Source organism: Dermacentor albipictus, chromosome 7, assembly GCF_038994185.2.
Source record: "Dermacentor albipictus isolate Rhodes 1998 colony chromosome 7, USDA_Dalb.pri_finalv2, whole genome shotgun sequence".
Classification (NCBI taxonomy): Eukaryota; Metazoa; Arthropoda; class Arachnida; order Ixodida; family Ixodidae; genus Dermacentor; species Dermacentor albipictus.
The window spans coordinates 61,212,710-61,240,669 of record NC_091827.1 but is presented as its reverse complement, the minus strand read 5'-3'; the positions used below and the strand labels follow the sequence as shown (position 1 = coordinate 61,240,669).

General features: G+C 48.5%; 1 protein-coding gene across 1 annotated transcript; it reads right to left on the bottom strand.

Annotated features, from left to right (window-relative positions):
* Positions 1 to 242: 242 nt before the first annotated feature.
* On the bottom strand, positions 243 to 27,960 carry LOC135904725 (xaa-Arg dipeptidase-like). Its single transcript, XM_065435661.2, has 6 exons — positions 27,552 to 27,960; positions 23,298 to 23,443; positions 21,193 to 21,342; positions 7,421 to 7,562; positions 5,717 to 5,959; positions 243 to 1,988 (listed from the first exon to the last, which is right to left on the bottom strand). Exons 1-6 carry the CDS (start codon positions 27,778 to 27,780, stop codon positions 1,666 to 1,668), a joined length of 1,233 nt encoding a protein of 410 aa, XP_065291733.2. The 5' UTR covers positions 27,781 to 27,960; the 3' UTR covers positions 243 to 1,665.

Below are 27,960 nucleotides of genomic sequence, written 5' to 3'. Positions count from 1 at the left end.
CCACCTCGTGCCTAGAGGCGCAACAAAAACTATACCACCGCGACAGGCCGGAAAGTGACTGCGATGGACGGCGGTACGTTTAGCTTGTTGAGGCATACAGCTGGGTAGCCATTCGAGTTATTGTTGATTCCTAAACCCTGAAAACTCTGCACACACCTTGTTCAAGCTCACGGAAAGCGGTTCCATCCGAACAAAACTAAACCATGCTCGCGACAATGAAAGGGTCTTTTTTTTTCAAAGCTTTAATTACTGCCACGTTTTCAAAAATGTTCCCAGGCAACGCAGCAAACTTCAGAAACATGGACTCATGAATGAAACAGGCGGCATCGGTGGCACAGTTGCGCTGAAGATATAGGAGTTCCGGAAGATAAAATTTCTATAACATTCGCCGGAAACCTCATAGGAAAGCGCGTATATTCATAAACCTTCATAAACTTCGCAGCATGGCAAGTGCTGCGTGAAGTGAAGTTGTTTTCGCCAGACTTCGTTGCGACGGTGGGACAGAGATGGTGGGAAGAACTCGCGAAGCAACTTTTCTCCTTGTTTAAACGGATGCGTCATGACCAAGTTCATCAAAATCCGTGAATTCAGGCTGTAAGTGAGACCGCTGTAACTGTCAGTTCTATACAATCTTTCAACGTTTATTGCCAACAGCACCTGTTTCTTTTTCTTCTTTTAGTTCGCCATGTGCAATAGCAATTACATATGAAATGCGTGTATTCTGACCCCTGCTGCCTACTGAAATACTGCTTTCTTTTCGTGTATTCCCACGTGTCAGTAAGAAAATGACGCGCACCTTCGATAATTTCGGAAAGTTAACTGCGCTTCGTATTCAAATCGTCGGGAGCTGGAGAAACCGGAAAGGGGATGCGTCGCTAGCTCGTTCATAGCATCAAATGCATACGACACGGCCATTAAATTTCCGTCAAACGTTAGGAGCATCGTTGGGGTACATACACCAGGCGTTTAAACAAGTGCACCGAGGGGCCAGAGAACTGCGGCGATTGGTTGGAGTTGCCCTCTGGAGCGCACGCCGTAGCGGGCGTGGGCTCCACTCCAACCGTGGCAACGACCGACTGAACAGCCAATCCCGTTCCGAGGACGAACGTGACGGGGCCCGCGGCGCGACCGCATGACGCAGCACTCTGGAGGCGAGCACTGACTATGGCGAGATTCGCCGCAGCCGTGGAGGAAGGAAACAACAGGAGGGAGCATGCCGCAACGCTATTGAAGCCAAGCCTGTCGGCCCAAAACGCGATCGCACGTCAAAGTGCGCAGTTGGTTTTAGCGTTCCCGCTCTACAGACAGAGCCATGGCAGGGCAGCCGAACCAGCGCGCACCGAATAAAAACTAGTGACATTGCTAGTGGGAACCAAACGTTTGAGTAAATCTCGATCCTTGCTCCGTGATCCCGACGCAAGAGGTCACGTGCTGGGCCACAACTGAGCAAATGTATGGGCTCCGCAGAGCACTCGCCTGCCAAGGCTGGATGCGTTTACGTGATGCTCCCCCCTATCTTTTTCCTTCCTCCATGGCGGCACAGCTCAGCCGCGGTGCCATGCGCGCCGGCGAAGTGAACTGTATACCGGATCGACCTGTCGGGGTGAATGCAGCTTGAAGCGGTTGCGCCGAAACGTATGCGTAGCGGCTAAAAAAACTCTCATTTCATAAAAGCGCGGATTGCAGCTCCTCTTCCGACGGTAGTTGCAGAGCGGCAAACTCCCGCTTCGCTTCGCGCAACAGCTCGGCGTCCGTGAGCACATCGAGCGCCGTCAGAGCCAGGACCATGGCCACCCTCAGCGTGGGAGGCTGGGAGTCCGCGGCGTTGGCTACGGCGGCGAAACCTCGCGTGTGGTTGGTCGATCCCTCGGCTCCTGGGACGGCGAACAGCGGGTGGATGGCGGGCACCCGGTGCGACACGTTGCCGCAGTCCGTGGCACCTCCCGATGGCGGCAGGTTCTTCACGACGTCGTCCACGAAGGACACGCCTACGATAAGGAACAGGACAGAATGGTGTAGCATGCCCCGAGGTGTTTTAGATAGATAGATAGATAGATAGATAGATAGATAGATAGATAGATAGATAGATAGATAGATAGATAGATAGATAGATAGATAGATAGATAGATAGATAGATAGATAGATAGATAGATAGATAGATAGATAGATAGATAGATAGATAGATAGATAGATAGATAGATAGATAGATAGATAGATAGATAGATAGATAGATAGATAGATAGATAGATAGATAGATAGATAGATAGATAGATAGATAGATAGATAGATAGATAGATAGATAGATAGATAGATAGATAGATAGATAGATAGATAGATAGATAGATAGATAGATAGATAGATAGATAGATAGATAGATAGATAGATAGATAGATAGATAGATAGATAGATAGATAGATAGATAGATAGATAGATAGATAGATAGATAGATAGATAGATAGATAGATAGATAGATACTCTTACGTACGGGCCCAGCGACACATGTCATCTCGCCATTATAGCAAATGCTTACCGTTTCATTGCTTATCTCCTGAATAGGATTACAAAAGAGCGACGACTAGCAATCAAGAGCAGTCTATACCCGGTGTTTCTTACAGCGGAGCTTTATAAGTCTACCCTCCCGTACATTTTTTCAATGTCCGTGCCTCAAAACTTCCGCGCCCTCTATGGGGACGCAAAGCAAACCAGTAAGGCTTGTGCTTACGCCTGGCGTAGCAAGAGGAAAGCTAAGAAAACACCCAATACATAACTTCATACGATAATTACTGGAGGGAATACGGCGCTAGTGTCTACGGGAGCTGCAACCGGGGCGGTTCAGTCAGCATGGGAATTATCGGAAGTACATAGATTTGCCTAAACTTCGTCCTTCTCGTTTTAAACGACTCTTCGAATCGTAAATAATTTTCAATAATGTAGTGTGTAATAAATAATCAAATAAACATTACCGAAATCATCCGTCGGCCCAGAATCCCGACATTAAAACCATTACGCCACGGACGCATGCATCGACAGGTGACATAGAACGTCCTTATCAATTTTTTGTGGGCCAGCGCATTCCAATTCGGACACTTCGACAGGTTGAGCCGCTATAAGTATCGATTGTGCGACTTCGCAGAGTATTATACAAACGCGGAAGGGAAAAGCCCCGAAATAAGTAAACTTTTACACTCAGTGGTGTGCTCTGTCTTCTCTACAGCTCCGCTGGTAGCCCACATACACATAGTGGAAACACTTCGATATTTTTTAGGTGCAGCAAGTTACTCAATGCGCACCTCGTAAGACCATTACGTTTCGGGCACGAGTAAATGTGTAGAACCAATTTTGTCCGAAGGCCATTGTACTGAAAAAGTTGGCCTTTTTTCCCCAAAAAGAACGAAGTAGACACAGCAACAGCAAAGTTTGGCGTAGCGCTTGGACTCCTCGAACGGTGTTCTCACTAGACGCCGGTGCAACATTGCTTGGCTCAACGCACCACGCAATGTAATTTCCTGCTGGCCAGAAGGAAGAGCGCCCACGTGTCTGTCACGTGTCATACAACGTTGGCGCGACGAAGAGCGCCGCCAAGGGCGTCGCACCCGATTATGTCAAGCAGGCTCGGCGATTATTTGTCACCGTCCCTTTTCGAATAGGATGTCAATAAGTCATAGTTGTCGGCGCCATCGTCATCTCGGTGGTGCACGACTCTGAGACACGCGGGAAACCGTTGGTGTTCCTCGGTGCCCACTAAAAATGCCAAATAAATTTAAGCTTCATGTTTACTACCCGTTACACTCTGACCAGTGACACAGCAGCGCAGCTGAGCAGAAACACTACTAGCAGTGCACGTTAACAAAATGCTCGTGCCAGCAGCGGAACGTGCAGCCATTGTCCTTCCATAGTATCCAAGGACCTTATGACAATGCTGACCCTCGCTATACGCCATCGAGGCGATTGAGAGTAGCGTTCATTGAGAGTAGCGTTGACGTGATACGTCCACTACTACGCTGCACGTTTCCGGGTGACTCTCGCTCTAAACCTTCGCGCGCGTTTTACGCATGCGCTGTCTAGCAGAAACGCACAATAATGGCGGCGCCTCGGCGTCTTTCTTGCCTTGCCTACCGCGATATCTTTTTTTTTTTACTTCAGTGGCTGTCACTTAGGCCAAGCTACCTGTCTAACACATCAAACAAATTCTGGCGATGCTCTTCTTGTCCGTGAACGCTTGCATCGTCTGTCCGGGGTTGAGCGTGAGCATTATATTCAAGGTGAAGCTGGCAAGGTGTTTGCTAAGGTATTCGTCGAACCATATTGTAGTACATGGACGTCACCAGTCGCCTTGGTCCAAAAATAATAGACAGCCCTCAAGCTCAATTCCACCAAATCTTGGCCGCCACCAAGTGACAGTGCTTCGCCATCTTGCAAACGCTAGCGGCGTGCAACCGGACCCGGGGAAAATCTCCGCCATCAAGAACGTCCCTCTTCCTCAACTCTACAAAGGACGCTTGCAGCTTCCTTGGACTATGCTCGTACTCGCGCCGCTTCATGCAGGATTTCGCAGTTATAGCGAGGCCACTTACTGCGCTTTCGAGAAAAAATGGCCCTATTTCATGGGGCCCGCAGGTGGCGTCCACACGAGATATCGCGAGATATCGACTGGCGTGGACAGCCTCTCTCGCGCGGCACGTCGCAAATGGAGTGAAGTGTGGCACAACTGCCTCGCCAATCTGGAGCTCGCGACAGCCGGCCTGTGAGTGACGCGAAGGCACGATTCACAGCAGCCGCCCACGACAGACCTCCGAGATGACGCACGCCACTCTGGCGCCATCTGGTAGTCATCGTCACCGCAATACGCTTTTCTTCTCACCCTTTCGCCACCCCTCCTCCTTCCCTTTCCTCCTCGCGGCTTTCATCCCCGCTGTGCTTTGCATTCGCTTCCACCTTTTGCTGCGCTCGTTCGCTCGGCTACGCCAACTATCGCCGCAGGAGTGGCGCCTAAAGAGTCGTGCTCTAAAATCAGAAGGAGGACTGCGTTCATAGCAGGTGCAACTGCGGACCGTGAGAAGACAGCGTTATGAATGAATACAACGGGCACGACGACAATGCCTTCAGGAGCACAAATTCTCAGGCGTTCCTTATTGAGCTAATTGGCGGCGCATCTTAGTGTGTGAAGAGTGCAGAGGCAGAGAGAGATACAGTTGGGACGAAGACAGCACTCGTCTTCGTCCCGTTTGTGTCCTTGTCTGCCATTACGCAGTTCACCTACTAAGATGCTGAAACGTCTCGCAGCGCCGTGGTTGTGACTGCACCTGTGACAGACGTCAGCAAAACTGGACAAAGCAACACTTGACAAGTTTTTACAAATATCAGCGTGCAAATTTTAGTTGCTTTCATGACACCGACCGACCGACTCACTCACTCACTCACTCACTCACTCACTCACTCACTCACTCACTCACTCACTCACTCACTCACTCACTCACTCACTCACTCACTCACTCACTCACTAACTCACTGGTACCGGATTCAAAATTTTGGCAACGAGTGCATTATCTCACACGCTTCGCTACAAAATCGATTCGCCAATCGCTAAGCGAATGAAGGATAACAATATCTGATGTAAAATCTTTCAGCTATACCTAACAGTTGGCTACCAAACGCGGGGCAGACATTCCAGATTTGGCACAATCAAATGCGCTGAACACCGAACAAGTGGTTATACCGAAAGCGTGGGCGTGCTTCCGGTAGGTCTCCGCAATGGAGGTGTTGTGCACGACGTTCATGTACGACGTCTGCCTCTCGATGTCCAGGGTGCAGCCCGTGGCCTCAGCAGCCGCCTGGAAGCAGAGCTCCACCTTCCGCCGAAGCTCGACCAGCTCCTCACTGCTCGGAGCGCGGATGCTGAAGCGCATCTCCGTGTCCTCGGGGATCACGTTCACGTACTTGCCGCCCTCAGTGATGATGCCTGCAAGGCCGAAGTGGTGAGTCTCTCAGCCCAAGCTATGAAGCGAAAAAGAAGGTTAAGAAGCGAACAGAGTACTTTTACTTAGATTTTATACCGGTTACCCGATACAAGTGTAGAATCAGTACGAGCTGTGTTCTACAGCAGCGCATTCGCCTTCCTTATGTCCGCGCTCCAGAACATATTTCCAGAAAGACGTCAAAATTGAAATGCCTTTTTTTTTGGAAACGTAACTATGACAGCGCTAAAACACAGGGAAAAAAATGTGAGGGAGCGTACACACAGCGCTGAATAACAGCCGCATGGACTTATTGCAAGAATCTCGACACTAAGGCGACACACACGTTACACTTACAACAGTATAGACGTACTGCAGCGATTTCAACTTACATGCAGCGATCCTTGCGATAAATCGCATGGCTGTAAATGAGCGCCGTGCGTGTATTTGCTTACTGTGTTCTCTGTTTCCGGGCTGTTGCAGTTCTGTTCCCAAAAAATGCCGTACCTGCCAGCCTTAGTAGGAACTCTCCGAAGAAGTTCTCCTCCACGACTGAAACTGATACGCTCTGCGATTTCTGAAGTTCAAGAGTAGCTGATGTTGGGCATTACTGTGCGTTCACAGTTTTATTAACTATCCACAACGGGCATTTACTTGCCTTCGGCTCTCGGTCCAGCTGTTGTGCAAATGACTCTATTTCTTACCTATACCTAAAGTAAAAAAAAGGAAGAGCACGAATCTCAGTGACATCTGTATTGTACGCTATTCTGAGCACTGCGGTCATGCGCACTTAACCTAACGACTGAACATCTTGTGCATTTTCCCGCAATATCAGATTTAAGGATTGGCCCGTCTCTGCAGCCCCGCATGAATAGTTTCTACGGGCCGTCCACGAGCTCACCGCGAAGCGGCCTTCGATTCAAGCGAAGTCTCATGCTCAGTCGGGCTCTCATGCAATGGGTGACTGCGACTCATCTATAGCGTCTAAAACGTAAATGACTCAGAAGCTCCAACGCAACCATCACTTAGTTCTTGTCCACTAAGAAAAGAGCTGTAGGACACGAGCATGTCTGGGATGGCTTGTATTTGGGAAGCACAATGGTCTCAAGTTGTCGTTACTAACGCTCTTGTTGACGAAGCCTGCGTGCTCTGCAGTCACCCTGCACATCGCGATAAGGAACGCTCCGTGCTACCCGATGAGGGTGCGTTTTCAATTCTCATTGGTCTTCTTTTCTTTTTTGTTTTAAAGAAAACAATGAGAATACTACCCTTATTCGGCGTTATTGTGGAAAGGGAACGTTAATGATGCACGCGAAGAGGCGCAATGATATCAGCAACGATCTCTCCACTAACGTGTGGCCTTTTAGTGGAACAAGGGATGCAGAAAATGCACGCCGCGCGCACCCTCTAAGCCACTCGGTCAGACAGTCATGGCTAAGCGAACGAGCGCATCACTGTGCACACACCCTGAATCCTCATGCTGGGCTTCAGCCGCTGTCGGAGGAGGCTGACATTGACGTAGGCTGCGACGGCGGCGTCCAAAGCGTTCAGTCCCTCCCACGGCGTCGCACCCGCATGAGCAGCTTTGCCTTTGAAGCGCAGCGCCAGCTGCAGCAGATTAAAGGAAGAGCTGAGAACGAAGACTTTGTGGCAATTATCTTGGCCTTTAGAGAACTGGGTCCTCAGAAATCTAAAGTAATATTTATTACAGACACTCCTCTTACTCTGTACGCATTTAATTTCTATATTAAGCGGTTCCGTAAATTGTCCTGACTTTTCGGAAGCTCTGCGGTACACCTTTCTTCCGTTCGCAATGCGTTTTCATCACTTCGCCTTATTATTTTTCGGAACATGTTCGTGCCCTTATCGATGACCTCAGATTATTTGTGCCCAGTCGCTGATACCAGAAGTTCCCATTATTCTGCGTGCCCTATGTCTCCACGTTCCAATTCGTTTCTATTTAGCTTGAATTCGTGTGATAATTTTCCACACCATGCAAAGTGTCTACCATCGCGTATTCTCGAGGATCTCCTTCAAGATATACCTGTTCAATTTCCTAGTCGCTCGGTTCTAGGGACGCAACTTAAAGTGTAGAAAAGGCAGGAATCTGCATCTTTCCACTCAACTTAGGGGTTTCTTCGCTCCCTGCCTGCCTGATTACACCCGGTATGTATGGCAGGATGTCTGGCAACTATCTCGGCCATCGAAAAATTTAGTCCTCAGAAATAATTATTACAGATGCTCTTTCGGATTGTTCACATTTACCTTTTGCTAAGCTGTCGCATCTGCGGAATATATTTTTGATACTTGTGCGGTACAGTTTCTCTGAAGTTCGCTTTCTTTGAGTACTCATACACTGTAGAATCCTGTTAAATGAGTCCGCAAACTCGCTCGCATCCTCGTCACTAAATGGTTCGGCTTTAAATGTTCTTGCAATGTTTTCTTCTTTTATTACAGGAGCTTGATTTGAGCGTCTTTTGTTTCTGAAATATAATAAATCGTCACTGATTTAGTCTGATGATTTCTGACACCTACAGTTCCCGTGGAACACGAGCAAAACCCTTTCACGACAATCAAGTTTCCACTGTAGAGTGTCACGTCTGAATGTGTACGTCTTTATATTGACACGTGTATTTATATTTATCGGGCGACCAGGTTTCACCGCCTAACAAATCTTATCGCGCAGCGCGGGACGCGCTTGCATGTATCCGAAGTTTCTGGAAAGTTATCGATGCTTCTATCCGCGTGTCTGTTGTCGCCGAACCTTGTGTTATCAGATTTCATCGCGTGACATGAATGGTGTAGAACTTTGTGGAACACACGCGGGTCCCATCCGGTAATCTGGAACATTCGACGACCGATCTATAAAAGCCGACGCGCTTGACCCGCTGATCAGTTTTTTCCGACGATCGCCGACCGTGTTCGCCGCTATCGTTCTGCTATAAGTGTAGCCTGTTTTGTGGGCACAGGTTCGCCCAATAAAAGTTAGTTTTCTCGTTCACAGTATTGCTACTGTGTTATTGCTTCTTTCTTCACCGTCACTACCACTTGACATATGGTGGAGGTGCTTTTCGTCCATGTACAGGACACCCCCGACAAGCCGTGATCCCAGCCCAGACCGCGAACAGAACACCAACGTAATCCCGGACCAGCGAGCAAGCCGCCGTCTTCAACAGCTGCCCCCGGAGCACGGACTTCTACCTGAGAAGACCAAGAAGATTGTGGCCAAGGCAACCGCAATGGCAGCCCCAGCGTCCCCCATCGTCCTGCAGCAGCCCAGGGAACCACCGACGTTCCGCGGTTCCACATTTGAGGATCCGGAAACCTGGCTGGAAACGTATGAGAGGGTCGCTACGTTTAACAACTGGGCAAGCGACGACAAGCTACGACATGTCTATTTCGCATTGGAGGACGCCGCCAAGACGTGGTTCGAGAATCGAGAAGCCACCTTGACGACGTGGGACCTCTTCCGAAGCGGCTTCCTGAAAACATTTCAAAGCGTCGTGCGAAAAGAACGAGCCCAAGCTCTACTGGAGACAAGAGCGCAGCTGCCGAATGAGACGATCGCGATTTTCACTGAGGAAATGAGCCGTCTGTTCCGCCACGCCGACCCAGAAATGTCCGAGGAGAAGAAAGTACGTCTACTGATGCGTGGCGTAAAGGAGGAACTTTTCGCCGGTATGGTAAGAAGTCCACCGAAGACCGTCGACGAGTTTCTTCGTGAGGCGACGAGCATCGAGAAGACACTGGAATTGCGGAACCGGCAATTTGACCGACGCACCAAGCCAACAAGCTACTCCGGAATTCAATCACTGGCCACGGACGATTTATGCGAGACCATCAGGGCCATCGTGCGCGAAGAACTGCGCAAGGTCTTGCCATCGTCGCAGCCTCAAGTGGCCTCGATCGCCGACGTCGTGAAAGAAGAGGTGCACCGATCGCTAGGAGTTCCTGAGGTGCAACCACAATTACCGCAGCCCCAGCCAGAAGCGATGACTTACGCCGCCATCGCACGCCGTCAAGCTCCCCCTCCGCGACAACGCCAGGTCCCTGTAACGCCGCAATTCCGTCGTCCACCGCCGCCGCCGCCAGCACGCCCACCCGTCGCCCAGCGCACCTACGCGAGGAAGACGGACATTTGGCGCGCCCCCGACCACCGCCCGCTCTGCTACCACTGCGGCGAAGCCGGGCACGTGTACCGCCGATGCCCATACCGCGACCTGGGATTGCGAGGCTTCGCCGTGAACGCACAGCGCCCGAGGGAAGGTGAACGCCCTCGTGACATCGCCGATTACCTCGCCGCTACTCAGTGGAGCCCTCGACGACCGTCCCGTTCGCCGTCACCAGGCCGCTACCTGTCGCCGCAGCACCGACCATACACCGGCCCAGCCCGGGGCCGCTCTGCGAGCCCATATCCGGAAAACTAAAAGCAGCAACCGATGGAGGTGCGGTTGCTGTTCGTCGAATTGACGAAGATCCTCCGCCGCCGACGAAGACGACGAAGAAACCGTCTCGACGACCTAATGACGACACGCCGCCGTCCCGACGAAGTCAGGAAGCCAAGACTACACCGACGAAAGACGACTTGACGAAGCGACGTTCCAGCTTCAGTTCAACACGACGTAGCCGTGATCCGACGCCACGACCTAACTGCAACGCCAGACAAAGAACCACCGACCTTGACGTGCTTCTCGACGGCCACGCAGTCACTGCCTTAGTCGACACAGGGGCCGATTACTCCGTAATGAGTGGACGCATCGCCGCTCAGTTGAAGAAGGTGAAGACTGCATGGGAGGGCCCCCAAATTCGGACCGCTGGAGGGCACCTCATTACGCCGACTGGAATCTGCACGGCAAGAATTACCATTCATGACCGGACTTACCCTGCCACCTTCGTGATCCTGCAACAGTGTTCACGAGACGTCATTCTCGGCATGGACTTCCTGAACCAACATGGCGCCATCATCGACCTGAAGTCGCAGTCAATAACGCTGTCGGAAGATCAAGCGATACCATCGGAGCACCCTTGTAGCCACCACGCCTTGAGTGTGCTCGAAGATCAAGTGAGCATCCCGCCTCGCTCCAGCATCGTTATTTCGGTCGGCACCGAAACACCCGCTGACGTAGAAGGCGTCATCGAAGGCGACCAACGTCTACTACTCGACCGTGAAATTTGCGTCGCAAGAGGAATCGCTCGACTGCACGGAGGAAACACGAGAGTGTTGCTGACAAACTTCAGCCAGGAGTTCAAGCACATCAACAAGGGCACGACGATCGCATCCATCGAGGAAATACAGGAAACCAGCGATGCCTTCGTCCTCTCGGATTCTGTTGCATCTACCCCGACGACCGTAGTTCCCGAGCCAGACTTCAACATAAATCCAAGTCTCCCCGTGATTAAGCAGCAACAGCTCAGAAGTCTGCTTCGACGATACAAAGACTGCTTTTCGACGTCATCAAGGATTCGACAAACACCAGTCGCAAAGCATCGCATAATCACCGAAGAGAGCGCTCGACCACTACGCCAGAGCCCTTACCGAGTTTCGACGCGAGAACGCGAAGCTATAAGACAACAAGTCGACGAAATGCTGCGCGACGACATCATCCAGCCGTCGAAAAGCCCGTGGGCGTCTCCAGTTGTTTTAGTGAAGAAAAAGGACGGAACCCTACGTTTCTGCGTCGATTATCGTCGACTGAACAAAATCACGAAGAAAGACGTATACCCCCTCCCACGGATAGACGACGCATTAGATCGGCTCTGCAATGCTAAATACTTCTCATCGATGGACCTCAAGTCTGGCTACTGGCAAATAGAAGTCGACGAAAGGGATCGCGAAAAGACCGCCTTCATCACGCCAGACGGCCTCTATGAATTCAAAGTTATGCCGTTTGGACTGTGCTCGGCGCCTGCAACGTTCCAGCGCGTGATGGACACGGTTTTAGCAGGATTGAAGTGGCAGACCTGTCTTGTTTACTTGGATGACGTCGTCGTCTTCGCCGGAAATTTCGACGATCACCTTAAGCGGCTTGCGACAGTATTAGAGGCCATCAAGTCATCAGGGCTCACCCTGAAGCCGGAAAAGTGTCACTTCGCTTACGATGAGCTTCTATTCCTAGGCCATGTCATCAGCATATCTGGAGTACGCCCCGACCCGCAGAAGACAGCTGCCATCGCAAAGTTTCCGCAGCCAATCGACAAGAAGGCAGTGCGCAGATTCCTTGGCATGTGTGCCTACTATAGGCGCTTTGTCAAGGACTTTTCACGCATCGCTGAGCCGCTGACGCAGCTAACTAAATGCGACGTCGAGTTCAAGTGGGAAACGCCGCAGGCCGAGGCATTTCAAGAACTCAAACGACGCATGCAGTCGCCGCCCGTACTTGCGCACTTCGACGAACACGCCGATACCGAAATCCACACTGACGCCAGTAGCCTAGGCCTCGGCGCCGTCCTGGTGCAGAGAAGAGATGGACATGAACACGTGATAGCTTACGCTAGCCGGTCGTTGTCAAAAGCGGAAGGCAATTATTCTACAACCGAAAAGGAATGCCTCGCCATCGTTTGGGCTACAGCGAAATTTCGCCCTTACCTATATGGCAGGCCATTCAAAGTCGTCAGCGACCATCACGCCTTGTGTTGGCTAGCGAATTTAAAGGATCCCTCAGGACGGCTGGCACGGTGGAGCCTCAGACTACAAGAATACGACATCACCGTAACATACAAGTCCGGACGAAAACACTCAGACGCCGATTGCCTATCCCGCGCCCCCATTGACCCGCCGCCGCAAGATGACGAGGATGACGACGCCTTCCTTGGAATAATAAGCGCGGAAGACTTCGCCGAACAACAACGAGCGGACCCGGAACTTAAAGGCCTCGTCGATTATTTGGAAGGGCACACCGACGTTGTCCCCAAGGCATTTAAGCGCGGATTATCTTCATTCACGCTTCAAGACAGTCTACTCGTGAAGAAGAACTTCTCGCCAGTCCGCGCCAATTACCTTCTTGTTGTCCCGTCAGGACTTCGTCCAGAAGTATTGCATGCCCTACATGACGATCCGACCGCTGGACACCTCGGATTTTCCCGGACACTATCAAGGATACAAGAAAAGTATTATTGGCCGCGCCTGACCGCCGACGTCGCCCGTTATGTCAGAACATGCCGAGACTGTCAGCGACGCAAGACACCGCCGACAAGGCCAGCCGGATTACTACAGCCAATCGAGCCTCCTTGCCGACCATTCCAGCAGATCGGGATGGACTTGCTGGGACCCTTTCCGACGTCAATAACCGGAAATAAGTGGATCGTCGTGGCGACGGACTACCTCACCCGCTTCGCTGAAACAAAAGCACTGCCGAAAGGTAGCGCAGCCGAAGTGGCGAAATTCTTTATCGAAAACATCCTGCTGCGACATGGCGCCCCAGAAGTCCTCATCACCGACCGAGGAACGGCCTTTACAGCGGAGCTCACCCAAGCCATTCTGAAATACAGTCAGACAAGGCACAGGAGGACAACGGCTTACCACCCGCAGACGAATGGTCTTACGGAGCGGCTGAATAAGACCCTCGCCGACATGCTAGCGATGTACGTCGACGTCGAACACAAGACCTGGGATGCCGTCCTGCCGTACGTAACATTCGCTTATAACACGGCGGTGCAAGAAACAACACAGATCACGCCGTTCAAGTTGGTTTACGGCAGGAACCCGACGACGACGCTCGACGCCATGCTGCCGCACGTAACGGACGAAGAGAATCTTGACGTCGCTACCTATCTCCAGCGCGCCGAAGAAGCCCGACAGCTCGCCCGCCAGCGAATCAAGAACCAGCAGAGGACCGACAGCCGACACTACAATCTCCGACGACGCTTCGTCGAGTACCAGCCCGGCGACCGTGTTTGGGTATGGACCCCTATACGCCGACGAGGACTGAGCGAGAAGCTTTTGCGTCGCTATTTTGGACCGTACAAGATCATCCGACGTATTGGTGCACTGGACTACGAGGTCGTGCCAGACGGCATTTCGCTGTCACAGCGGCGCCGCTCACGACCTGAAATTGTCCACGTTGTGCGGCTCAAACCGTACCACCAGCGTTGACGAACTTTGGGACTTCGCGTAACTGACCTTTGGACTTTATTTCTTTTCGTTGTTTTGTTGCTTGTGTTTAATAGGTGTCCCTTTGTGTTTCGCTCTCTTTGTAGCATCGGGACGATGCTTTTTAAGAGGGGGGTATTGACACGTGTATTTATATTTATCGGGCGACCAGGTTTCACCGCCTAACAAATCTTATCGCGCAGCGCGGGACGCGCTTGCATGTATCCGAAGTTTCTGGAAAGTTATCGATGCTTCTATCCGCGTGTCTGTTGTCGCCGAACCTTGTGTTATCAGATTTCATCGCGTGACATGAATGGTGTAGAACTTTGTGGAAGACACGCGGGTCCCATCCGGTAATCTGGAACATTCGACGACCGATCTATAAAAGCCGACGCGCTTGACCCGCTGATCAGTTTTTTCCGACGATCGCCGACCGTGTTCGCCGCTATCGTTCTGCTATAAGTGTAGCCTGTTTTGTGGGCACAGGTTCGCCCAATAAAAGTTAGTTTTCTCGTTCACAGTATTGCTACTGTGTTATTGCTTCTTTCTTCACCGTCACTACCACGTGACAATATATAGCTTCTCCATAGCTGACATCTCCCCTTTATGTAGCAAACTAAAGGCAATAGATGATTTACTTCTTTCGGGCGGCCGCTTTTCTTTCCTCCGCAGAATATTTCTTGTACTTTCGATTGGTGATCTGGGCTTAACTATAACGACATCAGACCTGTTGTCCTTTCCTGCCCTTCAGTTAGGCATGAGCCACGGGTGTAGTGTAACTGCTCTGCATAGGTTCGTTAAAATGTCTGGAGGTTTACGCTCCTAGAGGTGCCGACGGTAGGCTAATTTATTTATTCATTTATTTCCTTTTTTATGATTTGGCCCCATCATTTTTTTTTTTTGCGTGCATCAAGTTTCATTTGTCATTGTTTCCTTTTTTTGCCCTTTAGTCATTCGTTGTGTGCTCTTTTCATTATCTCCAGTGTGGCCGATTCAATTCATGGGTATGGACCAGGACTTGAGGCCACAAGAACAACAATAACAACTTCCTACCTGAACAATATGCTTTAGTTCGGACTTCACTATTCCGACGCATAAAAGAGCGCCGAAAAGGCAGTCGGCGCACTTACTCGAAAGACATTGCTTCCATTTGAAAGACATGGCAAAACTCTTGCAAATGACAGTCACAGAAATTCAATGAGAATTTCAATGCATATGCTAAAAGTTGACCAAAATCGGGAAGCTTGTAGCAGAAACTTGACCACCTTGGATCTCTGCAACAGAACCAGTTAGTTTGTCAACAAACACCGGTCGATGTGCGTTCCTATTGCTACGGAAAAGGAGGCTGATGAAGTGCGAGAACGCAGAAACCTCTTCCGGGTCTCATGAAAAGGGCATTTCTTGCCTCAAAAGCTCAGTAAGGGGCTTCGCTATGTACGCAAAATTTTTTGTGAAGCGGCAAAAGTATATACATATATTTATAAAGCTGCGGACATTCTTTGCAGATCTATAAACAGGGAACTTCTTGACTGCGCAGATTTTTCCCTGGTCTCGTTGTTCGCCATCAACGCCTACGAGATGGCCAGGCACTGTGATTTGGCGGGAGCCAAAATTACATTCGGACGAGTTTGGCTGCAGTCCGGCCCGACGAAAAACGTCGAGTACGGCTGAGAGGCACTCTATGTGGGCCTCGAAAGTTGATGAAAAAATGATGACGTCGCTAAAGTAGCATGAACATGTGTAGTGCGGAGTGGACATTTGAAGCCTCTGAGCAGAGTCCATCATGCTCTCAAAGGTGGCCGGAGCTTTACAAAGTGCGAACGACATGACCTTGAATTGGTAAAAGACATCATGTGAAACAAATGCCGTCTTTTGACAATCCATATTGTCCACAGCAATCTGCCAGTACCTGGAGCGTAAGTCGATGGAGCAGAAATCGCGGTACCATGCTGAGAATCAAGAGCATCATTAATGTGTGGCAATTGTACACGCTATTTTTAGTAATTCTGTTAAGAGGGAGCTTTAGATCGGGCCCAACTCCGACGCGGCCTGTTCAAATACATGTAAAGCGCAAGAACGCTTTTCCGAGATAACCCTTGCACTAATTTTAAACAAATTTGTTGCATTTGAAAGTGAACGTTAAATTTTTGTGACCGTTGGAAGCGGAATTTCGATTTAGGGCCTGAATTTTGCTTTCAAAATTTTCAAAAATCCAAATTTTCGCGAAATGTAGCAGCACAATGTTTACAAATTTATAGTTCTCCGTCAAGAACAGATATTACGTTTCTGTAAACGACATTTATTAGATAATTCAAAGCGGACAAATTCGTTATGTCAATTCATATATAATGTTAATTCGTTACGTTGTATACAAAGGTTCTGCAAAAGCAATATTTACAGATTGCTAACAGATTGCATGTACTATGAGATGCAATACACAGAATTGTGAGATAATTTTTCACTGATTAGTTACGCAGTTCTAAACTTGATAGTTTCGTATTCCACAATTTGCGATTTTTGCTAATCTGTAGCAAAACATTTACGGCCTAAATCGAAAATTCGAAACCAACAGTCCCTACATTTTAGGTTTTTCTTTCAAATGTAACAAACCTCGTCAAGTTTTGTGAAGCGGTTGCCGAGAAAAGCTTATTCTCCTTTGACATGTATTTAGATAGTAGCACCCGAGCTAAAGCTTCCTCTTCAGGTGCCGATAATCCACACAGAATAGCCGTGTGCCGTTTTTTTTCTTGTTTTCTTTTTACCAGTATGACAAGTGATGCCCAGCTACTGAAAGATTGCTCGATGATCTTCTTGGCGAGCAGGTAGTCAACTTCACTTCGAATAATCTCACGCTCACGAGTGGACACCCGATATGGGCAACGATAAATAGCAAGCGCATCGCCGGTATTTGTGAGATGAGTTACGCCAGTGGCTTGGCCCAAGGGACGGCCCCTAATGTCGAAAATGTCAAGGTAGGAAAGCAGAATGAGGTTGAGTCTGCTGAAATGTTAGGTCAGAAGCGATCATCGACTTAATGGCGCTGTCAGGGCAAGAATCGGACTGCTGGCAAGCCAGGTACGTCACGTTTATCATCTGCTTTTGACGACCTCATATTGTCATCCCTGACAATATGATTAAAATTTGGAATTTCACTGGTGAGATTCCAGAGGACTGGGAATTGGCGTGTGTGGTACCCGTATACAAAACAGGCGATAAAAACGAACTCAAAAACTGTCATTTATGCCTTACGGCTGTCGTATGCAAACTTCTTGAACACGTCCTTTTTTCTCAAATAATGCGATACACCACTAGTAACCACATCCTGTTTGCCAACCAGCATGGTTTTCAGTGAGGCCGGTAGTGTGCGTACCAGCTTTTAGAACTAACTACAGACATTCACCACAACCTCTAGGAAATTACACACACTGACACCGTATTTGAAGATTTTACTAAAGCTTTTGATGATCATGATTGGAGTTTATTGGCGCAATGGCCAGAAGTGGCCAAAGGGCGCCAAGGACTTTTTCATTGTGTGCCCGATAACCACTTAACATTCAAGTTGAAACGGATCAATGCTGACAAACAAGTAATGAAGTAAGTCGAAGACTACTTAAGCAGCAGGCGACAAGCCATTGCAATTATTGGTGTCTGTTTGTTATTTCAACTTATTTAGTCCGGTGCATGCCTCAAAGTTCAGTTTTGGAACCTACTCTACTTTTAATCTACGTAAACGATATTCATGAGGGTATAGATTCAGAAATACGGCTATATGACTACAACAGTGTTTTGTATTGCCCCGTAAAAAGCTAATATTGATTCTGATAAATTACCAAATGATTCAAACACGATTCAAAGATCGCGTTCAGAGAGCGCGAGAGATGCAAATGAGAATAAGGCAGAGAGGGCAACCAGCGTTAAAGCCTCCGGTTTGCTACCCTGAACTAGGGGAAGGGAAAGGGGAAGTAAAGACAGAAAGAAGAGCGGGGACAAAAAGAAAGGCGGGAAAAAAGGGTCGGATGGGATGGGATCATTATAGTCTTTCTAATAGGCCACTGCCACGAAAAAAGGCCAACAAAGCCTTGACCGACTTTCGGTGCGACGACAGTTCACGTCGGCATTCCAAGACTGTCTGCTCTGAAAGTGACCTGTGGTCAAGAATTGTAAATAAGCGTAAGTAGAAGAGCTGAGCTTATGAGATTTACCAATCACAGTGAAATTATTGATGCACAAATACAAACTAAATGGTTAAACTTTAGAAACCTGGGACTCCTTTAAATATTTGGGCTTCCATCTTTCTCCTATTTCGTCCTGTCATTATCATGTAAATTGTACTGTCTTCGACGTGCAAAACCCTTAGCGTCAGTCATCGTACGCTTCATAATGCTATGAAGCATAGGAAAGGAAAGTGATAGGAAACTTGTCGCAAACACTGCCATACTTTCCCCAAAACTTGAACGTGCCTCATTTCTCTCACGACCACACAAGAGGCATTTTATTGACAAATTCGAATCATTACAGAACATGGCAGAGGCCGCTTTATTGCAGGCAACAATTCCCGATTTTGAAGTACCACCAAAATAGAAAATGGCATTGGCCTCACAAACTGCAAACTAGAAGGAAGGTATGTTGGTCAACTTTCTTCCGTCAGTTTTATCACCACCCTGACTCCACCTCACAGGTACACACCTTGTCCGCCGAAAGGAAATTCCTACGACTTGATAATGACTGTAAGGTCAAACCTCCATTTGCCAGTACGAACTAAGTGAAGTTTTTATTCCTTCACTTAGCCGTTTCCGAATCCAAAAGTCTTCCTAAACATATAGCCGAAATTTCTGACCGTAATACATTCCAAAGTTAACTTCATGAAACTTTCGAAAATGAAGAAATTCAGTATATTCATATTAGTGCACTTGCACTTTCATTAACACACCCAAAAATTGTTGAAACTTTCCTGTAATTTCTAGCTGTAATTGTTGTGAATTGCTGTAACCGTGTTATGCTCTCATTCAAGCATTCCTACTGTAAATGGATGCGACTAATTCAGCTCGATGTTGGCGTCTATCTCATTCTTGCTTTTGTTAATACAGATTGCATATCAGATGCTGTTTGAATGCTCCACTAAAACATAGGTTTGTTAACAGTTTTGTTTATCAATTCTTGTCTCTCCCCTTTGCCCCCCCCCCCATTCCTAGTGATGCCCAAATCTGCTTTTCAGGTACGTAAATGAAAAAGAGAATTATCGTTCATCACACGGCTGGTGCGTGTAGAGGCATGGGAAGGACCGGGAGTGACTGTGTGGATTGGAAAAAGAAGGGTGCGTGGTTCGAATCTGCGGCCGCGCTCACCATGACGTAGTCGCCCCAACTGTCCTCGATAGAGCTATACACCATTGCAAACTGTGGCCGACGAGAGAGGAGACATGTTATAGCTTAACGAAGCGGGAGCCTCACGGGATCATTCGGATTACTTGGGAGAAAGATGAAATAAAATTCAATTCAAGAGAATTAGGCAACGAGCAAACATAAACAGTAGGTGGAAAAAAAAGTAATACCGATCCTAGATATTTCATTTCTAAATCAAGCCGTAGGTGACCACTGAAGCTGAGACTGTTGATCAAGTAATCGCAGCGCTGTACAAGTCGCGCGTGGTTTTACATGGTGCCAGTCGGCGCGAATAGCACAGTCACAGCGTTTCTTGCTGGTGACATTTCCTCTGGTGATGTTTCCTGACTCAATCTGTTGGTCCTTTTCGCGTTCAGTCCTCCCTCTGGACGACCCGGAACCGAGACAACGGCACTTCGGCGACTGTGGGTCGGCGTAGCTTTTGGAAAATCATTTGCTTTCTGCATCAAAATGGCTGGCAGTGGTGATTGTGGCGAATGCGGCAGCGAGGAAACTGTAGATTTCATCTTAGTGGCTGTCCTCGCTACAGCACACACAGGCAATCGCTCACGACTACGTTGACCCGTATATCGACGAGCGTCCGCTATCTGAGTGGAGCATCCTGAAATTCCGGCCGTTACGGTTGTGACACCAGAAGTCGGTCGAGGCCCATTGACGTTTCTATGTTCGAGCGGACTATACACTAAACTGAATCCTGGATTCGCACTTGCGAATACCAAGATCTGATTACGAGGCGATGGGAGACCGTAGTGGGACACTCCGGGAGGATTTTGAACGCCTTGGGTTGTTTAACCGGCACCGAGCCGGAAGTACACGAGCGTTTTTTTTTTCTTTTTTTTATGTTCCACTCCAATTTAAAAACGGCCGCCGCGGTGGTGATAGAAACAGCGTCTTCAAGCTCGACAGCGAAATATGATAGGCACAGGGCTACCGCACCAAGTCCCCGGTATTTTTGAAGGCCTTGAGAGCTCCCGAACGCAATTTCGCTGTCTTTGATGTATGAGTTTCTGATATTGGTACAAGTTTCTTCTTCTTCATCATCATCACCATCATCATCATCATCATCATCAACCTGTTTTATGTCCACTGCAGGACAAAGGCCTCTCCCTGCGATCTCCGAATAACCCTATCTTGCGCGAACCGATTCCAACTAGCGCCCACGAATTTCCTAATTTCATTGCTACACCTAGTCTTCTGCCGTCCTCGACTGCGTTTTCCTTTTCCTGGTACCCATTCTGTAACCCTAATGGTCCAACGGTTATCTATCTGGCGCATTACATGACCTGCCTAGCTCCATTTTTTTATCTTGATGTCAATTAGAACATCGTCTAAACCCGTTCGCTCTCTGATCCAAACCGCTCTCTTTCTGTCTCTTAAAGTTATGCCTGGCATTCTTCGTTCCATCGCTCTTTGCGCGGTCCTTAACTTGTTCTCAAGCTGCTTTGTCAGTCTCCAAGTCTCTGCCTCATATGTCAGCACCGGTAAAATGCACTGATTGTACACCTTCCATTTCAATGATAATGGCAAGCTTCCAGTCAGAAGCTGACAATATCTGCCGTAGGCGATCCAACCCATTTTTATACTTCTTTGAATTTCTTTGTCATGATCAGTGTTCCCTGTGATTAACTGACCTAGGTAAACGTGCTCCTAAATTTCCTAAACGCGCACGCAACAAACATTTCTTTATCTTAGGGTGCCCTGATGGGCACGTGCTCGTAGATGGGACGCGCCTGCGCAAACCACATACCTGCTGTGTCGCAGCGTAGTCGATCTTGAGGATGTCCTGAGGACACGGGTGCGCCATGAGTGCGGCGTCGACTCCCTCCAGGGCTCCCTTTCGTGCCAGCAGCTCCTTACCGCCGCCACTTTCCTCCGCAGGCGTGCCCAGCACGACGAGCTGTCGAAAGGTTCGCGTATTTAGAAGGCTCAAGCATATTCAACTTGCTCCGCTGAAGCCAAAGACTGAAATTCGTGGTAGCGGTCACTTGACAGCGATATCAATTATTCGACTGTAGAACGGGGCCTAAAGAGCAGCGCTACGGGTTGCGTCGGATAAAATATGTGACTTGAATACGTTAGTGACTTGAAAGCAATTCCTTTTTTGTCTGTTTGTAAAGCGAATATCTTTCCTCGGCTCTTTGGCTCGTTTTCGTGATCGGCTGTTTTTAAGTTGCCCGCCGATACTAAGGCGTCGATGCAAAGGGCACGTGCTACTTATTTGCTGGGCACACAAGGCACACAACACAAGCGTGGTTGAAAACCACACAAGCATGGGTTTCAAAAGCCGATGAGTTCGAAATACGACATTTGCAGTGGTATAATGAGTATTCCATTGCATTTTAACGCATCCGAGTTCTATTGCGGACGTTGTGAAAAAACAAAGGGAGGAGGGGGTTAACGGGTGACAGTGAGAATGCGGAACTCTGCTCTGGTGTACAGACACACTTTCGTGACTTCACCTGCAGCTGTGCGTGTAGGCGCAGTAACCATGCTTTGCCGGCGCCTGCTATGGGGGCTGACTTGCCGGCTGCTGAGGGCTTTGGGCCCTCGGAAGGTTTAGATAGTTTAGATTTGGTGACGTCACCACTCGGAAAAGATGACCCACCGTCCACCTCTTGATTGTGGCGGCTGCAAGAGTGGGCTCCCCACCGTTGCAGACGGTGCTGGTTAAGCGCTCTAGTCTCTACTGAATTACGCAATGAACCAACAAGCGCCACCTAAATATCCTCTCCGAGAAATACATACATTTCCAACCGTATCGTTGCTCTAATAAAGCGAGTAGCTTTCCACAAGTGTTCGCTTACATGCTTACATGGACCACCATAGTCGATGCTTTGTGCACAATTTTCTTTTTAAAGCGAAGTTTTTTTTCTGCTCGCCTGGTGGCTGCGGATGAGTTTAGTCGGTGAAAAAAGAGAAGGTCAATACGTTGAGTAATTTGTTCTCTTAATATTCAACGTAATCAACACGAGGGCCAGCTGATGAATTATTTAGGCTCTCATAAGCTCTTCCTACGTGCACGAACAATCAATAAGCGTGCTTTCTTTGATTATTGTTATTTGACACAACAGGCAATTCCGCAGCTAATATGCAGGGCGTCCCAGCTAATTCGCGCGCACAATTTAGTAATTAAAGAGTGCGTAAATTAATCTACTTTCCTTATCGGTACTTCGATTAGGAAAGCAAGAAAGGATCATCCTGGTGCGGTACTTCACTGCAGACGTAATACCATCGGTTGCGTACTCGTACATTCTATCGTTTTTTTACAAGCCTGGCTAGCGTTAGCTTGGACGCCCCGTATGCCACGACAATTACTTCTGCACTTTGCCGCCACCACTTTGCCACTTCGACGCGCGGTTTCACGCTTTGCCAGGACACCGAGTTTCATCCATTTTCGGCCACCAAGCTTACTCAGCACTAATTGGAATGGCTGATAGTCCTGCGTGTGATGTTTGCGCATGCGAGGCGAACATTGACCACATATTGTGCCATTGTCCTCAATTTCAAGCACAAAGACAGTATTTGTCCGACACATTGAGGAAACTAGACGATCGTCCTCTGAGTGAACAGACAATATTAGAGCACCGTCCCGACCGATCATCGGCTCAGAAGGCAGTGAAGGCACTTTTGTGTTTTCTCAGAACTTCTGGTTTGCTCGAGCGACTTTAACTGAAGTGCTGTCCGTACACGTACCTACACCTTCTCTCTCCCTTCTTTCTCTTCCCCTTCTCCCTTCCCCCACTGTAGGGTAGCCAACCAGACTATTGACTGGTTAACATCCCTGCCTTCCTGTATTCTTCTCTCTCTCTCTCGGCCACCAATCCCTCGTCACGACGACGAGCTTCCTCGTACTTTGCCGCGAATGTCCTCGTGGTTCTTCATGGCCTCGCACGCAGCCAGTGCAGCGCCCACGGAGGCCTCGGCGATCAGGTTGTGGCCGCAGGCGTGGCCGATATCGGGCAGCGCGTCGTACTCACACAGCAAGGCCACGCAGGGTCCTGCGTAAAGATAACATGCCGCAAAACACACGATAAAACGAGATAGGGCCTTCAGCGCTATAGGCCACCGTATTCGGCGATAGCACTGACGAATCGTTCCGTTAGCCTGCACCTCTTGAACTGTTTTGGAAGATGATAGTAGCTCTATTTGTTTCCCGATTACTGCCAATCTACTATTGATATCTTACCTTGAAGTGTGGCAATAAAAAAAATAACAATATCGCGATGACGCATTGCACGTAATATCTCCTGAACCACCACGATCGATTTATTGAGCTGGCGGCCTGATATTACGTGTGTGAAAATACGCGCATTGTGTATTTGGCAAAGATAACATTCCGTAAAACGTGAGAGAAGACACGCATCGCGATCGGTCAGCGTATTCAGCGATAACATTGACGATTCATTGGGTTCGCCTGCTCCTCTTCAACTGGTTCAGAATATAGCTAGGAGCTTCATTTGTTTCGCGAGTACTGTCAATGTCTTGTCGAGAGCTTAACCGGGAGTGGATACCTAAAGAAGTAACATGGTAGAGACGTATTAAAGAAAAGCCAGCTCAAGCACAGAGAAGGGGTCGATGACCGGATGAGGTGAAAAACGCAGATTGCAGACAAAAGCTATGGCACTCGCCATAATGAAGCTGGAGCTCCGACGGCTGGCGGAGTATGCTTAGGAAGCTGTAATGACGATGCGATCTGCAATATAGCTTAGCCGGCTTAGCCTCAGAACTGTGTACCTGCGCGAAGATTAACACAGAAGGCGCAAATCGCGTCTGGCCAAGCCATTCCTTCGGGGAAAACCCATAAGATTGAATGGCCGCACTTTCACTTTTTCGAAATAGTATACAGCTTATTTCATTGGCTATGTAAAGAAGAACAAAAGATCAGGAACTTTCTAAAGCTCTCTGTTTTACATTGGCGCTCTTATTATCGGAGCTGTTAGTGAGGCGAATAACAATATGTGCGTACTTGCTCCTTTGTTCATATAGCCGGCTTACAAGACGAAAGGACTCGTTATGTCAGTATCAGGAGCATTGGATTTCTGCGTACCACAAGAGCTCTAGCGTGATAAGTATTGTGTCTTCCCTGATTCCTTCGAGACATTGTCTTAACTGTCCAGCTCTAGCCTATTTAACCTATAATGCCATCTTTGCTTTGTCTCAATTATGCAGTGCTCGGCGATTGAAACGCGACACTCGGACCCCGACGCGGCCAGCGCTTTTTTTTTTTTTTGTCTCCGGTGGGCGCCGGGTGATCTCTGAGATGCCGAATACATTCTTTTTTTTACATTGCGTAACAGACGCTCTCGCTTTCGTCACTTGCGAAAAAAAAAATGCATCAGCTCGGTGGCCCCGTCCTCCTCATAGCACTGTTCGAGCTCTCCTCGATTCATTTTCCGACACATTACAATGTGCGGGCGGCTGCGTGTTCGCGCAGCAACTCTGTCTCTCTCTCTCTCTCTCTCTCTCTCTCTCTCTCTCTCTATCTATCTATCTAACTCTCGCTAACTCTCTCACTATCTATCTATCTATCTATCTATCTATCTATCTATCTATCTATCTATCTATCTATCTATCTATCTATCTATCCTTCAATGCGAGCTTTTTCATGATAAACTACGTACAAGTATTTTATTCTCGTGGAGCAATTGGGCCGCCCCATCCGAACGAGCCCTTACCCACGCTCGGGCTACTCTTCGTGCAGCACGTTCAGCACATCCGAGGAATTTCCCAACCCAAAAGCAGTTCGCGATAACCTTGATACTGGCTTGAGCAGCTCGCACAAATAGTCGTCGGGAAACAAGGTTGACGTCTTTCCAATTTTTTTTTTCTGAATACCTTGCTTCCATTGTAGCTGCAAACTTTCCAGTTGTGATTTTCCAGAAGCGCGCTTTAGTGGCCTAGAACACGTGTCACAAATGCTGCATTTTTAAGCTTTTGGGGGTCCTATTTTATAACAAAGTTGTATATGGCTAGCCGATTCGTCCGTCCGTCCATCTGTCGCCTGCACGCCGAAATATCCTTTCGCTCAACCCCATGCGCATGCGCGAGAAGAAAGAAAAAGAGGCGTGCGATTGCCTAGCGGCGCCTCCGTTGCTCTCCGTCAGAGCCCAGCGCGCGCGCAGCAGTTTCTCTCCGGCTACGAAATGGGTAGGCCGCACGTTATACGTACTCCTTGGGAGCAGGCAGCTTTTGATCAGCAACGCCACGACCGGAATCGGGAACGAGCTTGTCTACACCACACCGATGCTGCAGCATGGGCACAAGCGCGGGCTCGTGCAGCCGAGCGCAAGCAGGAACTGCGTACCGAGGATCTGGCAGCCTAACGAGCCGTCATTTAATGAACCGTCGGGATTAACCAAGTGATAATGAGCACCGGGCTTGCACGTTTCAGCCTCGCTGGTTAACTATCTGCACAGAGTGCTTGGACGGTGATTTCTTTTTTATGTTGTCGTTGGTTTCAAACAATTTGTATGATCTTGCCGATGTAAGTTTTATACGCCAAAGGTGTATTTTCATGCGTCCTCCTCATGCGGTACACTCCTCAGGCTAGCTAACATTCGGACTAAATGAGTAATAATGATAGTATTAGTATTAGTAATAAAGAATGATATTGTAATAATCATTAGGACTGCAACACATAACAATATTAAGTATTATGAGAAGAATAAAGTATCAAAGCAGCAATGTACTTGGCTCATGATGAACGCTTAGTAAGTTCTCTTCAATTATTTTGACCACCCGGGCAAAGTTCGCACAGGAACATGCCTGCCACCCACCACCATTGAAGTGCGGTCGCCGATATCGGGAACCGAATGCATGACCTCGTGAAACTCTTTGCAAGCGCCATTTCTTCATTTTACGACGACTCATTCATTCAGCCACTCAAGTAGCCACTACTTCAGGAGAACAAACAGAGGCTGCCTAATGTTCCCACCATGCGTGCTCTGAATGTTAAGCGAATGTCAATAATAGGCGACACTCTAAGAAATGTCTGTAAATGGAGAGAAAGAAAACAATGTTTTACATCTTTGTCTTTTTTTTTCAGGTATACAAGAACACAGGCTCCATCCCGAAGCGCTTCACATGTTTCACTGAGAAATCATCAAGATATAAGAAAGACGCTCAAAGTACTAGATCTTTGACGCCCTCTCTCGCGTAAAATATAACAGAAAAGTGATGAAGGTCACAGAAAGGGCCTTAAAAACGTGTGGTGTTTCATGGAAGGCGGCGTTGTGCGCCCTGCGACTGCCCATGCGCGGCTTATAGTTTAGCTGTTCCTTCTTTGTAAAGCGCAACATCGAACATTTTCCCCCTAGGTTGCTGCGTATAAGTTAGTCAAACGCTGCTCAATGTGACGGTAATTTTATTCTGCTGAGACAAATTGCAGAACCCCTGTAAAAAAGACAGGAAAAAACACGTCGTTCAGCTTGTAAAAGCGTTAGCAGAAGATTTCGTTAAATGAGAATACACAACACCTGGGCACGTTTTTCCCAACACTTTTCTTGATTTTTTTCTTGGAGTGTAGCATTTTGTTATCCTTCAGTTTTTTTTCGGTTCGGCGAGCGTAGTGCAAACCTCGGATGCACTGCCTATTGGGGGGAGCAGGCTAAAATGAGAAGGTTCGAATTGTGGGGCTCAACGTCCCGAACCTGCAGAAATTGGACATGATGGACATCGTAGTGAAGGGACCCGGAACGTTTCGGACCATCTTGGATTTCTTCAACGTGCACATGAGTCTGAGTAAACAAGCATTTTCGCATTTCGCCCCCATCGAAATACGGACGCTGCGACCTGCTATTGATCAGTCGACATCGTTCGCAGCAGCAGAATGCCATAGCCACTTATTCACCACGGCGGGCTCGCTCAAATAAGCGCGAAAGGGTAATAAGTATGTCATATTAAAATAAAAGTGACGGGGATTTCGTTTTCTTTTGCCTTCCCACAGTTTTACTAGCACACACAAATAGGTACCAAAGTTGGGGATTCTAGAGGCGCGTTCACATTAAATATTGAAGTGCGTATGCTCGGTTAATAACATGCAAGAGAAAAAAATTGTTAATCACATATGCACCCAAGCGGAGACGGAAGATCGCATGTCGCGCCTACCTTCCGTCCCTCCAGGAGCGTCGAATTCCGCTCTGAAAGCCGTGTCCAGGAGGTAGCGACGCGTCACGTTGAAGCCGCGCCGTTCCAGAAAGTCGGCGAGCCAGTCGTGGCATTGGACCTCGTTGAATGCGAGCTCCGGATGCTCCCAGACGAAGCGACTCAGTTCCCAGAGATCCTGCGAGTTTGCCTCGACGACGTTGTTCACAAGCTCCTTGAGGTCCCTGGCCATCTCTTCTAGAGGTAAGGTGAGACTCCACCAAGTGTCACCTATGGGCACGTAGGCGTCGGTAAGCTATATATATATACGTGACAGGTTGAATCGAAATCTTTTGCTCTGAGCTAGAACCTCCGTTGCTTTACGTAGTTATCGCAGCCCTTCTGCATTTTTTGCTTAGAGCAGCCGGAACGA

Excerpts from the sequence above, each read along its gene's own strand:
- LOC135904725 (XM_065435661.2), bottom strand. The coding sequence starts at position 27,780 with ATGGCCAGGGACCTCAAGGAGCTTGTGAACAACGTCGTCGAGGCAAAC. Across the intron at positions 23,444-27,551 it reads CGCTCCTGGAGGGACGGAAG|GACCCTGCGTGGCCTTGCTG; the intron begins GTAGGCGCGACA and ends ATCTTTACGCAG. Across the intron at positions 1,989-5,716 it reads GAAGCACGCCCACGCTTTCG|GCGTGTCCTTCGTGGACGAC; the intron begins GTATAACCACTT and ends TCCTTATCGTAG.